The sequence below is a fragment of the Pinus tabuliformis genome, chromosome 6 (genome assembly GCF_031772625.1).
Source record: "Pinus tabuliformis cultivar Carrire ecotype Pingquan chromosome 6, CPIR1, whole genome shotgun sequence".
Classification (NCBI taxonomy): domain Eukaryota; kingdom Viridiplantae; phylum Streptophyta; class Pinopsida; order Pinales; family Pinaceae; genus Pinus; species Pinus tabuliformis.
Window position 1 is genome coordinate 1,269,804,493 of NC_142292.1, and position 18,329 is coordinate 1,269,822,821.

The following is an 18,329-nucleotide window of genomic DNA, read 5'->3' on the forward strand; positions in this document are numbered from 1 at the left end:
TAGCAGAGGTCAGCGAAAGGTGCGTTGAATTTGTATGTGGCCGCATAATCAAGCAAGTCGAGCCCTACATACCTGGACGATCAAATGAGTTTTAATTAGTTAATCGAGTCAACAAATTGACGAGGCTCGAAAGTCAAAGTCTCACGTCACAGAAAGTCCAATTTGTTGAGGATGTCAGCGGAACAAAGCATGGTGCGAGCTCAACAAAGCGACTGGAGAATGTTATTACATAGAAAAGTCTTAGAGAGGCACTACTGATCATCTTGCGGCATGTGTAGGGATGAACCTCTTGCTGCCTATATATATGCTACGATCCTCTATTTTTTTTGCCACTGTTGTTTTATTCGAATGAATGCAATCAGAATTTATATTCCCTATTTAATGAAATTGTAGCAGCCCTATCTTTGTCTATAACCCACAATTATACCTACAACAATTTGTCATCCAACTATTTGCCAAAACACTTCACTGAGAAATTCCTCAAATTCAGAAAAACAGTGGCCTCATTATCACAGTTGTCCTTGTCATCATTAAGCTAAACATGGATGAAACCTTCATAAATTCCCTTAATAAACTAGTAGTAGCAAACAATAGACCCTTCTCAAAGGGGGTTTATGCCATTCTTCAGAGAGAACAACCAAAGGATGTGCAGAAGGGGCAGGAAATAGGACACAAGATTTTTTCTCTTGGGACAGATTTGAAGCACATGAGGGTCACATGGAAAGTCCTTTTCAAACTTGATGAACTAGATGCCCTCCTTTCCAAAGTGAGCCAGTTAGAAGGGAAGAAACTAATTTGGGCTCTAAAACTAGCTATGCTTGCTCTCATACAACACAAGTTCTTGGAGGAACCTTGTGAAGGGGTTAGACTTCCAATTGCATCTTGTCTCAGTAACATCATGAGACTCACTGCCCCTATATCTCCTTACAGTGATGATGTTATGAGGAGAATTTTCAGACTGATAGTAGAGATTTTCCAGGACTTGGACAACAATGTGGGCTTTACCTTTCGGAAGAAGCTTGAGATTTTAGAAGTCATGGCCATGGTCAAAACATATGAAGTCATGTTTGATCTTGAGTGTGATGATCTTATCTTGCAGATGTTTCGATGCTTCTGCAGCATTAGGAAACATCATCCTGACACAATCATAACTGTTGAAGAATCTAGGGCACATGTAGTTAATGAGATTGTTATGGACTTGATAACTACTTCTAAGGCATTTTTAATTTTCTTGTTAACACAATCCTCCCTTTGACATTATTAGAGTATGTGTTTCTTATTTCATCAAATAGCTACCAAAAACAAAGAGATAAGAACACAAGATGTTGGCATTCTGCTAGGGCCAAAACCTCTCCCCCTAGGAGAGGAAAACACACACAATCCTTCTTATAGAGATTCCATATGACGAACACCAAGGCCATGACCCTTGACTTACTATGCTACTCCAAGACCAAGACATTAATCCTCTTCTTTGTCATTGTTCAGATAATCATCATTGTTGCACCACTGAGGTCATCATCAAGATCTTCACTGTTGTTGCAACATATTTTCACTTTCATCGAGGTCTTAACTATACCACCGAGATCTTCTTAAGGTCTGCACCTAGGCCCACTAAGGTCATGACTGCTGCTCCTTCGTTGTGATCATAACCTTGTGACAGAGTCTCCATTGAGATCATATCTATGCTTATGATCATGACTACAGAGAGTGTTACTATAGGACCTTTTCCGAATTATGCCGAGACTGTGTAGACTGATGTGGGATCTCTAAGATTCTTGTCATCACTGCTATGTTAAGATGATATTATCTAGAATGATGGGACAGAGTGTTCCCCTCTTGCATCGAAATCCCTATCATCATACTTATGCCAAGAATGTTACTATTTATGTAGCACTCATTTGAAGCTACAGTGATGCCATCCGAAGTCTGAGCCTTATGCGAAGATAGATAGTCCTGTACCCATACAAAATCCGAGTTCCTGTACGTCCGAAATTGCAGAGATACTTATCTCAAATTCTAAGTTTTTGTGGTGACTCTAGCCACCTATTTATAGGTGTTATGTCTCCATAATAAGCCGACATGTCAATGTGAACTAATGCGTCTCTTTTATTGAGCCGACATGTCATTTGTATATACTTTGAGGCTGACTTAATTGATCTCTTCATCGTTTTGTTGGTAGCTAAGTAAATCGGATTTGTTCTGGAGGGTCCACGAATCCGAATCTGTCGTGTCAGACACGATTCACTACAAAATTGTGTCCAAAAACCATGACACGTCGAATCCGATTTTGACACATCGAATACCCCAGCGTGTCACGAAATTTAGAATCGTGTCACGATTTTTGACATCGTGTCCTATTTTCCAGGGCTCGTTTGGCAAGTTGATAGTCCGTGTGATGAATTTGAAAGCGGTCTGTGCATTAAAGTATGTGTTCACTGTGTACCCTTGACTCTTGTTGAACACTGCATTGAATTGAAGGTTGAATCGTGTAATTGTCTATGCAATGGAGCGTTGAATTTGATATGACGTCTTATGCTACTTGTTGAATGCTTTTATCTGGTACATTGGTCGTTTGGTCATATGTATGGTGTTGTGTTAAAACAAAAAGAGTTGAAGTTTTATGTTGCATTGAAAAGGTCGAAGTCCATACATGCATCGAAGTTTCTTTTATGGCATGTGTTGAATAAACTCTTTGTGAAGGTCGCGACATTCATATGGTTATCCACGTTCATAAGTGCATGAGATGGCATATAATAACTTATAAGTTTTGAAAAGGCATGATTTATGATACATGATACATTGAATTCTTATGATGGGTATATGTAATAAGAGAGTGCCTAAGTAACCGTCTATGCTTTGTATTTAAATTTGTATCATTAATTAAAATTTGTGTAAAAAATATCTAATTTTAATATATATATATATATATATATATATATATATATATATATATATATATATATATATATTAATAAAATAATATTTAACGAATCCTACGTGTCTTGTTCTGAGGGGTCATTGTGTTCGAATCCGACACCACGAATCCCGAATCCCCGTGTCAGGTGACTTAGGTTGGCAGTCTTCTTCTTTGGAGGATGGTGCTTGTCTTGGAGGGCTACTTGACACTAGGTTGACCCATATTCATGCTCAAGAAGAGCTCTTTAACATGACTTTGATTCTTTGACTTTCCTAGACCTATGGAATGAGCAAGAAACTCATTCGAATAATTTACAAAAATAATATTTCTTTTTCTTGATAAGTACAAAGATCAAAATTACATTTACAAATACCGAACCTAGTTACACTTTTCTTCAACACTCCCTCTTAACTAGGGAGGTATTTACAATGGTACTTGGTCATTCTCAATCTGAAGAATTTCTCATAAGAAGAATCGGATTGGTAACCCATCTGTTATAGCATCATAGTAACCAACATTGTTTATAGCAAGGCCTTGACTAACAACTCTATCTCTCATAAGATCAGAGCACAATGTTGGCGAGACCAATGACTTATAGACACCTTAATCATTGTCTCTCAAGGTACATACCCACCCGGGTGTTCACTGAGTATGACCTTCTAGGACTATTCTTGTCTTGGGTTCCTAGCCCTCAAAGAATATCGGTCCTCTTCCTACTCTTATCTTGGATGCCCTACACATCCTCAAGGAGCATTGGATGCCAGATGATTACCCAATCCTCCATTCTTTCTTCTCAGGTGAATACAAGAATGTTGTGTCTATAATCTGTCTACATTTCCATTCATGGCCTTCACCTGGACTTACGGTTGTTAGTCCTGGTCTACTGCAAGACACATGAGATAAAAAAACACAATTGTCACTCCTTTTTAATCAGGGGTGATCTAATCCAAGCTCCCTCTTGATCAGGGACCTATCAAAGCTCCCTCTTAGCTAGGGACTCTTCTATACATCAACAACTTCTTCTTTGTGGGTCCTTCAGCTGCTTGATCGAATTTTCTCCTGGATGTCATGAAAGTTAGTTGAGCTTCTTTCTTGTAGGGCAACAGTCATTGATCACTTTCCTCCTTAGTTCGTCATGTCATTCCTTTCTTCATGGAAAGTGGCCTTCTTCATATCTGGAACCTTCGTCATATGACTACTTCTTTCTCATCATGCTTCTTCCATTCATCACATGAATGCTAGTTGTACTTGTAAGTAGCCCTACATGAACTTATCTAGATATTATTCAAGAAATCAAATATATCAAATCGTACCTTACTAGGTGGCTCTTCATCATGACATCTTTTTGTAGGTATCAACATCCTACATTCATGTTGACACATCTCCCAAAGATATCCATTGTCAAGGGTCTACATCTTTTCCATTAGAGTCTTCATATATTTCTGGGAGATTTTCTAGTCAAGTCTTCTTGATCTTTTTGGATGTTGATTGCCTTCATCAGGGTTGCATATCTCACGATCTCTTCCTTCTTTACACTTTCCATTCCCAGGTGCCTTTTGGAGTTTTCTAATCAGAGTTATGTAATTGTAGTCAACCACCTCATATTTCATATGAGGACATATTATGTTGATTTCATCTGGTGTGACTTATGTCTTTCTGCATCCTTTCAGAGGAGGAGATCCTTTTCCTTTGATCATGCTTCTCAAGATAGAAGTATTGATTTGCAACCATATGACATGACATTATAAAACTTAAATACAAGTATACATACCTCATTTTACCTTTAGGTTGTCCAAGCTTCTTTCAACAACTTCCTTGATTGAAAGATCTTCAACCCCTTGAACTGCTCTTATGTCATCATATCATTATTCATGAACTCCATAGGTTGGAGTTTCTATTGAAACACTTGCTTCATCCCTAGATCAGTGAATATTCTAGTAAAGATTCCATCAGAGAATCTTTAGGATCTTAAAGATCCCTATCCAACAAATGCTTCCCTTTTGTTGCATGAAGAGCATTCTTCAAATGTTTGAGTTTTGCAAAGTTGTTGCCTACAACTTGCCTTCTTTCATAGAAACCCTAAGTTGTTGACAAAGGTATCTTACTTATCCTCGTGATCATAGTCACCCTCGTGATGATGTCACAAGATCTTGTTTCTAATACTTCCATAATATTACACCACATCCTATAACATATTGTAGTCACATTTTGTGCAGGATCCAAGAGCCTAGAAAGAGACTTTATAGAGAGGCTAACTTAAAGAATTCTACTCCCTCTTATCATGGAATCCATTCAGCTCCTTCCATCCTAACCAATAACATGAGTTTTCTTTTTCTCCTCTATTTGATATTGTCCTTTAAGGACCATCTTTTCTTCTTCCAACTTCTTTTAAGTCTCCAATATTATCTATGTGAGAGGACTTTAAAAGTTTCTTCTCATGAATTCAAAGGAGACCTATTTCAATGACTTCACCTATCTATAAAGACTGAGACTATCCTCCTTATACAAGGACCAACATATCGATTTGTACAACGAAGTCATTTAAATCAAAGATAGATCATAACCATGAAAGATACTTACTTGGCACATGAAGAGGAGATCCTTACCTTGATGCTTCTTTGAATGAGATTCTTGCTAGAGCATTATTGAAAACCTCTTACCAAGACTCCTTGCACTGTCCAGCACCAAGCATGACAAAAACTGCTCCAGACTATATGTTATTATGATGTTCGAAATTGCTTCATCATCTTAACTTCTAAGGCACTTTGACTCCTTATCAGGTCTTTATGATTATTGATATATGGTATTGTATTGTTGACACATAAATAGACTGTGGAGTATTAGCAACAGTGTGTAGATACTGATCATCTCTTTATGGCACTGAGACTTAGCACTGCTTGCCCATAATAGAGGAGCTAACACTTCTTTAGCCCAAGTAGATTTATCCTAGTTTTGCTTAGCAACATTATCTCCAAACTATGACTTTACCGAGGTAGTATGCAACACCCAGCATACTATGATGTCATCAGGATTGCATGTTGCAAAACCAAGATATATTGTAAGTATGAGAAACTGAACTGTGTGAGATATTTGTATTGAGGAGGTTATGTGATCTTGACACCACGAAGTGAGATTATAATGCCACCGATTTGAATTCTTCTTGAGGAGATCCGAGACTATTATTGTTCTTGCAGTAGTGGCATCCCTAAATCATGTAGTAGTATAGAATATCACTGTGAGCCCGAGACATAAAGCATCCCTGTGTACTGAGATCATGTAGCATTATTGTGAAGTATCATTTGTTGTTACATCGAGCCATTCATCATTGGAAGCACCGAGACTGTGAAGTACACCTGAGAATTGTAGACTCGAGATTGCAGAGGATGATCGATCTGTGGTTTGTAATATCATGATTTCTTTTAGCGTTTGTGACATAGATTTGAGTTTTGTAGTATGAACCCGAAACTGTGATTGCCAACAAGACTATGATATGCAAGACTGTTCCTTGATATGAAGATGAGATGCAACATTGTACATCTTTTCAAACTCATCTTTTGATTCGCTTAGATGCAAACTTGATCCTTGAATGTCTCTTTTCTACCCTTCCTTACACTTTAGCACCTTAGCTCTGATACCATGTTGAAGAATCTAGGGCACATGTAGTTAATGAGATTCTTCTTGACTTGATAACTATTTGTGAGGCATTTTTAATTTTCTTATTAGCACAATCTTCTCTTTGACATTATTAGAGTGTGTGTTTCTTATTTCATCAAATAGCTACCAAAAATAAAGAGACAAGAACACAAGATGTTGGCATTCTGCCAAGGCCAAACCTCTCCCTCTTGGAGAGGAAAACCTGCACATAATTCTTCTTATAGAGATTCCAATTGACGAACACCAAGGCCATGACCCTTGACTTACTATGCCACTCCAAGACCAAGACACCAATCCTATCACTGTTGAGATAATCATTATTGCTGCACCACCGAGGTCATCATCAAGATCTTCACTGCTGCTGCAACATCTTTGCACTTTCATCGAGGTCTTAATTGTACCACCGAGATCTTCTTAAGGTCTGCACCTAGGCCCACCGAGGTCATGACTACTGCTCCTTCGTTGTGATCATAACCTTGTGACAGAGTCTCCATTGAGATCATATCTATGCTTATGATCATGACTACAGAGAGTGTTACTATAGGACCTTCTTTTCTGAATTATGCTAAGATTGTGTAGACTGATGTGGGATCTATGAGATTCTTGTCATCACTGCTATGCCAAGATGATACTGTCTAGAATGATGAGACAGAGTGTTCCCCTCTTGCACCGAAACCCTTATCATCATACTTATGCCGAGAATGTTACTATTTTTATAGCACTCATCTGAAGCTACAGTGATGCCATCCAAAGTCTAAGCCTTATGCAAAGATAGACAGTCCTGTACCCATCCGAAATCCGAGTTCCTGTACCTCCGAAGTTGCAGAGATACTTATCCGAAATTCTATGTTTCTGTGGTGACTCTAGCCGCCTATTTATAGGTGTTATGCCTCCATAATAAGCTGACATGTCAATGTGAACTGATGTGTCTCTTTTATTGAGCTGACATGTCATTTGCATATACTCTGAGGTTGACTTAACTGATCTCTTCATCGTTTTGCCGATAATCTTCTTCTTTGGAGGATGGTGCTTGTCTTGGAGGGCTACTTGACACTAGGCTGACCCATATTCATGCTCAAGAAGAGCTCTTTAACATGACTTTGATTCTTTGACTTTCCTAGACCTATGGAATGAACATGAAACTCATTCGAATAATTTACAAAAATAATATTTCTTTTTCTTGAAAAGTATAAAGATCAAAATTACATTTACAAATACCGAACCTAGTTACACTTTTCTTCAACAATAACACACATGCAGTCCATCTTGTCATCATGTATGAGAGGCTGTGATGCCATTTGTCGGGAGTTGCAGTCCCAATTACTATCTGTTTGGAGAAGAGAATAGTTGGTCTCACCTATTGCTTGGGAACTAGCTGAGAGGTTGGTTGAGCAGAACATTGGGTTGTTTAGGAGACAGATGACTAGGGAGGCACTGCTCAGCTTTGGGGGATCATGCAGCAAGAATGCGCTAAGGAGGAAGGGACTCTACTTCATCTGCAGGGGACCTGACCACTCATGCTTGAGTGACACTGAGGAGATGATAGAGGTAGCGCAGGTGGAGATTCCTTCTGACCTTCAGGGTGAGGATTCTTCTTTGGACGAGTCCATGGGTTCATACAAGGATGCCTCCGAGGAGCATGAGTCATGTAGAGTCGCTGACAACAGGCTTGATTTATATGATGAACACTCAGTGGACCCTATGGGAGACATTTAGGATGATGAGTCACCAGTGGTGATTCAACATGAGCAATGGTGGAGCATGAGTTAGCTAAGGAGGATGATGTGCATAGTATGCATGATGAGCCTTTTGGGGAGAGCCAATTGGAGGTTCATATTGAGCCCGTGATGGTGAAGGATAAGCAACCACCCTTAGGGTCAACCATTGATGAGGAACAAATAGAGGTAAAGACGTTTTGCAGGGTGGCAGTATTTGCAGACACTTGTCCTCAGGAGGTGTTGGAGGTTGACATTGTAGTTTTGCGGGAGGCTAGTAGACGATAGGAGTACGGAGTTCCTGATCAGAGGAGGGAGGAGCTGTTGGAGATGGTGGTGCATCCACCTTTGGGCCTACCCATTGATGCGGTGCAAATAGGTGCAGTGGCAGTTGATAGAGCCACAGCATTTCCAGGATGCAGTCCTCTCTAGGAGTACATAGAAAGGGCTTATAGCACATCTTGCCCACTTTTGCCTAATATAGTGAGAGGGGCAGGTTTCCTTAGACAGATTTGGTTGATTGACCAAATAGAGTATCATCAGTTGAGTAGGGACCCATATCAGCTTAGTAGACTTGTTCCTTACACAGGTGTCCATGCATTGGATTGGCGAGAGATCATGAGCTGGTACCCTATTGATGGAGTATCATTTTTAGTCAGAAGTATTGTACTGCAGGAACCCTTAGAGGTGAGGGATATTACATGCTTTAGTTGGTAGCAGGATGTATGATGGCCACTCATCAATATTTCAGCACAACATCAGCATGGTGAGATTGACCTTGGTCTATGCCAAGGGTTGGATTCAAGAGAGTTGATGAGTTGGTATTGTTGAAGTTTCTAAGTTTACTTAGTTAGAAACCCTCCATGCACTTTATCTAATTTATTCCTACCTACTTGTTATCTTCCTTAACAAGTTATTTATTTTGTAAATACTGAAAATAAACAGTAGTGCATGCTCAACATATTATAGATCATCAAATAAAAGAAACAAGAACAAACACACCACATGACACCATTATTTTTGGACTAATGTTCCAGGAAAAACCCAATGTGGGAAAACCGGTGCAGCTATCTGAGGGTTTTCTTACTAAGCAATATCAAAGTACAATCTGGGTGCCGAAACTAGCCTACCCAACAAAAAATTTCCTTAGCAGTAATACCTCTCGATTTTTGACAAATCTACTGGCTGAAACCCCGGATAATCCTTCTCGCAGCTAATCAGCACCAATCTGCCCCAGAAACCCTAGAGTCTACCCAATTTGGACTACGTCAACCTCTCCTAGCCCAGCGTTGGCCCTGCGTCAGCATATCTTGGCCTGCATCAGCTACGTTGGCCCCTCTGGTGCTCTGCACAACACTTAGCTGCCTTTGTGTGGCCCTGCATGAGCACTGGCTGCTCCTGCGCCTGTCTCTTTGGCTGCTCTGCTGCTATCCCGGCACTATCTTTTCCTCTCTGTCTCTCTGTACTCAATGCCCCTCAGTTGCTCTCCCGATCACTAATCTATCTCTCTTAGCAAACCCTGCTCTAGAGAATAGAATGACTGATCACTCTGGTGTACTCTCCAAGTGACCCTCAAGCCTCCTCTTATACTTTTCCTGTTGACATCTCAACAGCCAAGATTAAGTCCCTAATCAACGACTAAGATTAGATCTGGCTTGATCCATGTCTTTTGGACCATTCTAACACAGATTCATCTTAATACACATTAACTTAGGGACTCCATTAAAAATATTAACTATTTTAATATCTCCTGATCTGTTTAGAATCTACCCAAACCCTTTCTGGGTATTGGAGATCTCATGTGCCCCAACCTCTCCACCAAATTTCGTGGCTGGAGCACATTCGATGCTACCCCAAATATACATTCCCTCTTAGTGAGGACAGTGCTCTAGCAATACTCCTCACTGAGTATTACTTTGATCATCCGGCATTAGTACCTGTGTTGATGCTAGGCCTTCTTGCCCAACATCCTCTGCACTGTTGTATCCTGTACTACTGCCCATGGTTCTGCCACTGCCATTGCTGCATCTGTATGACAGCGCCCTCTGCATTCGTGCTACTGTTGGTCCTTTCTCCCAACACTGCATCCGCACTGCACCTCCTCTCATCATGATGCATCGTGCTGCCCACTGCTGCACTAAAACTCAATTACTGAGAAGTAAGTAACTGATCTCCCAATCTGACCTCCCTGTTGGGCTAGAGACACCCACTGATGCTGAAGTTCCCTCTGCCGCTGACAAGTGCTCCCTCTCTGACCTTTGCACTGTTGCAACAACTCCTTACATCTCGCATTGTTGCACACCTCTCTGTGTCATCTTATACTGGTGCAACACTCCTGTGCCTCTCGCACTGCTACAGCCTGCTAGCCCCGCGCTGTCTCGGGACTCCTACACTCTAGCTCTCTGTTGCTCCATCCACATTCGTCTCTACCTGACTCAGCCAGTCCTGCTACTCCTCTTCGGGGCTCCCGTAGCAAGGTCTAATCCAAGACGATGGGTACCTCGAGGATCCTGCCCCTCATCGCCTGTAGTTCCCCTAACTACAGCTCGATGTCTCCCCACTTCCACTCAAGTGGTGCATGTGCACTCATGGCACAGTCATCATCTGTCAAAACTTCCTTCTCTGCTCGCGTTGGCACTGCCTTAGTCTTGGAAGACTCTCCCTTACTCTTCTTCCTTGGACATTGGGTCGCATAGTGGCCCAGCTCCCCACATTGGAAGCACTTGATCTTGGAGAGATCTTTCTTCTGCCGCTTTTCCTGCTTTCCCTCAGATGCTAGGGCCACATCCTCCTCCTCCTGCTTGACCTTGATACCTTTGCTGCTGCTACCTATCTTCAACTGCCGTCTGATCTCTTCTTGGCGAAGAGCTGCCCACATCTCGTCCGAAGGTGGGAGAGTCCCTCTGCCCAGGATACTCTGAACAAATACTTCCCAATCTTCTGAGATAGCATTCAGGGTTGTTCCCACCATAAGCTCCTGATCCGATGTCGCTCCTATAGCAGTCAACTGGTCTCGGATCTCATTTAGTCCTCCGAGGAAGGTGTCAATTGATTTACCCTTCTTCATTTGATACGACCTCATCTGGTTCTCGAGCAACATTCTTCTCTGCACAGAAGTGTGCTGGTATAGCTTCTTGAGAGCCTCCCACATCTCAAATGTCGTTTCCTTCTCGGCTATATGTGGTACCACATGATCCTTGACCCTGTTAAGAATAATGCACTTGGCCCTTGCCATCACCTCTTCGTACCTATCATTATCATTGGGGTCGACTGGGACATCTATTACCTTCAAGGCGAAGTTCTTGACACAATTCCTATCAAGCACTGATAAGATTCTAGCCTTCCAGACTGCGAAGTTCGATGTTTCGTCCAGTCTATCCTGGTCTCTTACCCCATGTAGTGCCATGATGCTCCTCTACTTCCCTCATGGAAGTTCTTTGTTTGACTCCTCTAAGTCTTTACTTCCCATCTGGAAGTTCTCTTCTGGACTCCCTCTGAGTCTTGATTTCCCTCCTGGAAATCCTTTTGTCACTTGTCGAGATGCCCCCTACTCTTATCGACTTGTGCAACTGCACTTTTGATCCATGTTCCTCGGTTAGAAACCCTTGATAACAACTCCTCTAGCCCTGCTCTGCCAGGTACTGTTCTGACTATAGTACCTCACCAGCTCCACTCTGCAATATTCCTGCAGCCTTCTAGACCCCAGCAACTGCCTCTCTATGAACTGCGTCAACCCCTCTCTACCTCACACTGGCTCTGTGTCACCTCAGAAGGGTTTCCGTCAGCCCTCTGGCCCTCTGCGTCAGCAACGCTGAGCTTTCTGTGGCTCTGCACAACTCTTGGCTTCCTTTATGTGGCCCTGGCTGGCTCTGCATCACACTCCTTGGCTTTTGCGTTGCTAGAAACAACTTTTGTCACCTCGGGACAACTCTTTTTTGTCGTTATTACTCCTACTGTGATCTGCAATCACGCTTTGATACCATTTTGAAGTTTCTAAATTTATTTAGTTAGAAGCCCTCCATGCACTTTATTTGATTTATTCCTACCTACTTGTTATCTTCCTTAACAAATTATTTACAATGTAAACACTGAAAATAAACACTAGTGCATGCTCAACCTATTACAGATCATCAACTAAAAGAAACAAGAACAAACACACCACATGACACCATTATTTTTGGACTAATGTCCCCGGAAAAACCCAATGTGGGAAAACCGGTGCAGCAATCTGGGGGTTTTATTATTAAGCAATATCAGAGTCCAATCTGGGTGCCGAAATTGGCCTACCCAACAGAGTAACTTTCATTGTTTTGTAACTTTGTTTTTTTTTTTTTTTTCTCTATGTTTTTGGTTGGGTTTGGAATGGGGTTTTTTACATTTGTCCAATGTAACTTTTTTTTAGCTTTTTTGGTTGTGTTTGGAATGGGGTTTTTGACATTTGTCCAATGTATTTTTTTTTTAGTTTTTTTGGTTGGGTTTGGAATGGGGTTTCTTAAATTGTATGTAATTTTTTTTTAGTTTTTGTACAATGTAAATAGTAAAATACTAAATTGTAAGTTTGTAACTTGTAAATAGTAAATTGTAATCCTTATTTTCCAATAGGTTCACTGAAACACCATTCAAGTTTTCAACTTCAATGTTCAAAATCAAACATGCCAAGGAAATTGGCCCTTTCTGGGAATTTGGTGAACCTGATGCTCCGAATGATAGAATGAACTTGTCTTGCAAGTTGTGTGGGCATCATATGTCCAGGGGGGTGTACAAATTGAAGTATCACCTTGCACAAATCCCTGGATTTGATGCAGGGCCTTGCATAGAGACAAATTCTGAACTCATCCGAAGAACCATGAAAGCATTGGAAAATTTAGACCACAATAAAGAGGCCAAAGCAGAAATGAAGAGGCAACTAAAAAAGTCAGCTGAACAAGGAAGTGGCAGTGGTTCTACTGCAGGATTAACCAACCTGGTAGCTGCCTCATCATTTTTTGTTCCTCGAACTACACCTGGTTCACAACCATCTATCAGTTCAATGCTAAAAAAACTGAGAAAGAACAAGCTGACAAGTTGCTGGCAAAATTTCTCCTTTGGAGTGATATTCTTTTAGCATTGTAAGGAATAATCCATTTTTCCAACCTGCTCTTGATGTTATTGCAACTGTTGGCCCAGGGTACAAAATCCCTTCTTATCATAACATGAGAGGCCGGATTCTTCAAAACGAAAAGCTTGACTGCACCAAAAGATTGGAGGATTTCAGGGGATCATGGGCACAAACAGGATGCACTGTGATGTCAGATGGTCGGATTCTTGGAATGACCAAAAGGGGAGAACCCTTATAAACTTCTTGGTTAGTTGTCCCAAGGGGACTATGTTTATCAAATTTGTTGATGCATATGCACAAATCACAAATGCAAGAACTTTATGTGATTTGCTGGAGGTGGGTGCAGAAAATGATGTCCAAGTCATAACAGACAATGCTGCAAATTATGTTGCTACTGGCAAGATGCTTATGGATAGGCATCCTACTTTATTTTGGACGCCTTGTGTTGCACACTGTATTGATTTGATGTTGGAGGACATAGGGAAAATTTCCTTTGTCAAAGATATTGTTGAGTCATCCAAAAGCATTACAAAATTTATATATAATCATACATCTGTGCTTAGCTTGATGAGAAGATTCACCAACAACAAAGAGTTGGTGCGCCCCGCCATTACACGGTTTGCCACCAGTTTCATATCTCTTCAATCCATCTTCAATTCTATGTGGGATGTGAAGAGAATGTTTCTTTCAGAGGAGTGGCGTGCTTTGCCAATGAGCCGCAAACCAGAGGGAGAAGCCACATGCAGACTAGTTTCATACCAGGAAGACTTCTCGGCAGGAGTGCAACAGGTGTGCGCCGTTACTGAACCTTTGGTAAAAGTTTTTCGGTTAGTTGATGGTGAGAAGCCCGCAATGGGCTATTTGTATCAGGCCGTGGACAGGGCCAAAGAAGCCATTCGGGCCTACTATGATGATAAGGGAGATGAGGGGTTTTAGAGACAACTCCTCCTATGGGGAGTGATTGATGAACGATGAAACAACACACTCCATCGTCCCATTCATGCTGCTGAGATTTTCCTGAACCTTGCATTTTCTTACGCATGTGGGTTTGTATTTGATGCTGAGATCATGGATGGATTCTTAACCTGTGTCCAGAAGATGGTGCGATCTCCAGCAGAACGTATAGAAATCTCTAAAGAAATTGAGACATATAGGATGGCAGGTGGCACATTTGGCTTTGACATGGTTGTCACTGATAGGACGATTAAAATGCTAGGTATTTTTTAGTTTGTTTCAAATTTCATTGTCTCTTCAAATTCCATTTTTTTTCTTATGTTTATTTAAAATTTTATTTGTAATTTTGTTGTAGATGCATGGTGGAGAATGTATGGTGCCAGGGTACCCCTTCTGCAAAAGCTTGCCATTCGAATCCTTAGCCAAACATGTAGCTCCTCAGGATGTGAGCGCAACTGGAGTGTATTTAAAAAAATACACAACAAGAAGCGCAACAGGTTAGCACTTAAAAATTTAAAATATTGCAAATTTCCAAATAAATTTTTGAATTCATTAAACAATATTTTTTTATAATTATTATTTCATGATCTTTGTACAGGTTGGAGTCCTAACGACTTAATGATATGGTCTACATCTACTACAATCTTCGATTGTGGGTGAGGCAACTTGCGAGGACCCCTGATATGGAGGCCATCTCATTGGATGAGATTGACACCACTGCTGCATGGAGGGTTGAGGCCGAAGGCCTCTCATGGAGTCTGCTGATAATTGGCTAGTGCAGGATGTAGTGGAGGGGGAGGAGGAGGACGAAGAGGAGGAGTTGGAGCAACATGAGGAGGAGGTGACACCACCTGCCCGGGCTACCCCTGCCACCAGTAGAGGACGTGGTCTACCTCCTATAGCTCCTACTCCTAGTTCTTTAGCTTTTAGAGCACAGCAGACTCCACTACCAACTCCACCAGCACCAGCATCTACATCTAGAGGGAAAGGGAAAGCTATGGCATTTTCTCGCAAGAAGGGTAGAGGAAATCAATAGTATTACACTTTAGTTATTTTGTTCATTTCATCGTATATGACATTATGACTCATGAGATACATTATTATATTTTTTGTTGATATTTTGAGGTTGAGTTGGGACTCAGGAGTCAGGACTTACTATTCAGGACAGGATTCATTGTTATGTGTGATTTTAGCACTATAAATGATATTAAACATCTTATATATTAGTTCTTTATCATATTTATGTGTCAATGTATTTATTTTATGTTGTAGATGGTTTAGATATTAAAAAAGTTGAAAAAAACGAATATTTTTGTACCAAATGATTTTTTCCCAATTATTATTGATTTTTTCCTGATTATTATGATTTTTCTTGATTTTTTCCCTACGCCGAATTAATCCCGATAACAATTAGTGCAACATTGCAAGCAACTTCCCTATGATTCGATTTTCTCTTGCCGAACTTTGATCGGTGAGAAAATTGATCTTACTCGGGTAACTGAGTATTTGCGTTTGCTGTGTTCTCCAGATGCCCCTCAATGTCCTTATAATCTTCCAGTTGAGAACCAACGACCTAGATTAGATTCTAATCAATGGCTTAGATAATTTGGACTCTATCTTCGTCTTCTTCTAGAAGTTACACCCACAGTTTAGATCAATACCCATTAATTATTTTAATTTCTTAAGTTTAGACTTAAAGTCTCGTTAAAAATAATTAATTATTTTAATAAAACTTTCTTTGGGTGGAATTTCCAAAACGATTTTTGGGTATTGTGGAATACATATGTCTAAGTCTCCCTGCACATCTGATGCTACCAAAAATCAACAATCCAGGCATTGGGTCTCACTTGCATTGGGCCACCATATTGGTCCACAGGTTTGGATTGCTTGAGGGCAAGCAATCTTGGGGCGGGAGGATTTGTAATGTTCTTTTTTTTGGTGTTCCTTATGACATGGTTAGGATAGACTTTCAGAGTTGGGGGTAGACAAGTCACAGGTTGGTGTCATCAACGGGCCCAGGGGATTTTGGAGGGGTCTTGAGGAGTTTCTATGAGGTCCGATGGCATTCGCTTGGTATATTCCATCATCCATAGTTTGCCTTTCGTTCCGGCGCATTCCGACAACTTTCAGAAAATAGAGTTATTATTGGGCCTGACTCAATTAATTATGCTTAAGGTGGCATTCCAGGAGGAATACTTGACAAAACACCTTAGTGTAATAGCTCGTTGGAACCGGAACGAGAAGATCTACATGATGAGATAGTTAGATGTGAGTTTCAGTGATCTGAGGAGACATGGTGGCCAATTTACCCTTTTCTCGCATTAAAAAGAATATTTTAATTGAAATAAAAAAGGGAAAAGTGCTCCATGATTAAAATAATAATAAAATAGGAGATTCTAGAGGGGTCCATGAGATCTATAGAAAAAGGAGGAGGCCATTGGAGGACATCTTGGATTTGACATTACTTCTTGTATGAGAGGTTGAGAACCCGATTCTCTACTTCATGGGTAGCCCCAAGACGGAAACCCTCGGGTGATTTTGGTGAGAGTGGACAGAAACCCACCTCATCTCCTTGGTGGATTCAGCCAGAGTTCACAGGTGCAGTGATTGATTTCAGTTCAGTTTTGGGAGGCCGGTGCAGCAGTGCAGCAGATTTGTCGAGGCCAGCTTTTCATCTCAGCTATATTGGTTGTATTTGCATGTAACCCAGTTTATCTATCATAATAAAAGCTGAGATTATTTTCTGCTTATCGTGTTATGAAATTGCATGCACTCTATCTGTTATATTTTACATGGCAATCTTCTGTTAATAGAATGTTGATTTTACGGTGAAATTTTGGGTTGAGTAAATTTCTGCATAATTAGCATATTATCCCATTTGGGACATTACAGGAAGGCTTTTCAGTATGTGACATTTGTCCATCAAACGTTATAAACAGGATTGGTTTATTTCATCGCTTGTCGTGCAAGCATATCAGCCCAGATAGGCTCTAATACTATGACTTTGGTCTACTAATCTTCCATCTAACAAACATTTCTATTGCTGGTCCATCTCCCCTCCTTGGATACCTGTAAATATACACTCTGCCAGATAAAAGATAGATATTGATAGCAACGCAGATGAAAGAGCAGACCACATCTTGGGCTCCTAAAGATAATAATATTTTCATTGAAATTGAAATTTTATATTAATGGCAACTTATTCATTGTGAATTAATGACTAACAAGTGACTGAAGTTGGATCAATACTAAGGATCAGTTGACCAGCAATAGAAATGGACTTGAGGAGACAGAAATTATGGGGAAAATTATTTCACGAATGCACTTGAGGAGACCAGAAATTATGCAATAAAGGCATTTTCCAAAGTTAAATAAATGTGCTCACAAAGTTCAGCCCTCATCTAATGTTAGATATATTAGAAAAGATACGTGAACATGAAAATGGTAATGTTTAGAATGAGACATCCACACCAAAAAGAATGCCACAATGAGGATTTATATAAAAGCAAGAGAGGGATAAACAGATACTTTGTTCACAGCCGCAGATCAGGCTACCAATGAAAACTGAGGAAAGAAAACAATATATCCATGACAGAAAAGAGAGTACCACAGCAGCACTGCGTTGTGGAGTTCGATACAATTGCCAGCCAGCCATCCTATCACCTGTACCAGCAAGAACACCTTGTCTCTGTTCATGTCGATGGAAGAGAGACATAGAATTATCTGCAGCACCAATAGCTAACCACTGATCTGCAGTCTTGATTGACAGTATAGCCGATGAATGTATGCTGACATTTTTCACACATTGCAATGATCCTGCAACCATATTATGATTATACACCAAGAAAAGAGTGAGTGGTGTCATCACAGTTTCAAATACAATTCTTCCAAGTAATGAAAAATTTGCAAGAAAAATAAAATATTATAAAGCTAAATAACGTAATCAAAGGAACTAGAACATAAACTTTTATAGGAAAGATAATTCAATGAT

At 40.4% G+C, this 18,329-nt stretch overlaps 1 protein-coding gene across 2 annotated transcripts in view; it reads right to left on the reverse strand.

The window, feature by feature from the left end:
- SCD1 (stomatal cytokinesis defective / SCD1 protein (SCD1)) overlaps positions 1-18,329 on the reverse strand; it is a 470,752-nt gene that overhangs the window by 16,772 nt on the left and 435,651 nt on the right. For both annotated transcript variants that reach the window (XM_089426037.1, XM_089426039.1), the window contains one exon: positions 17,946-18,154. In XM_089426037.1, the coding sequence (XP_089282163.1) occupies positions 17,946-18,154 (209 nt within the window). The remainder of the gene's footprint in view (positions 1-17,945; positions 18,155-18,329) is intronic.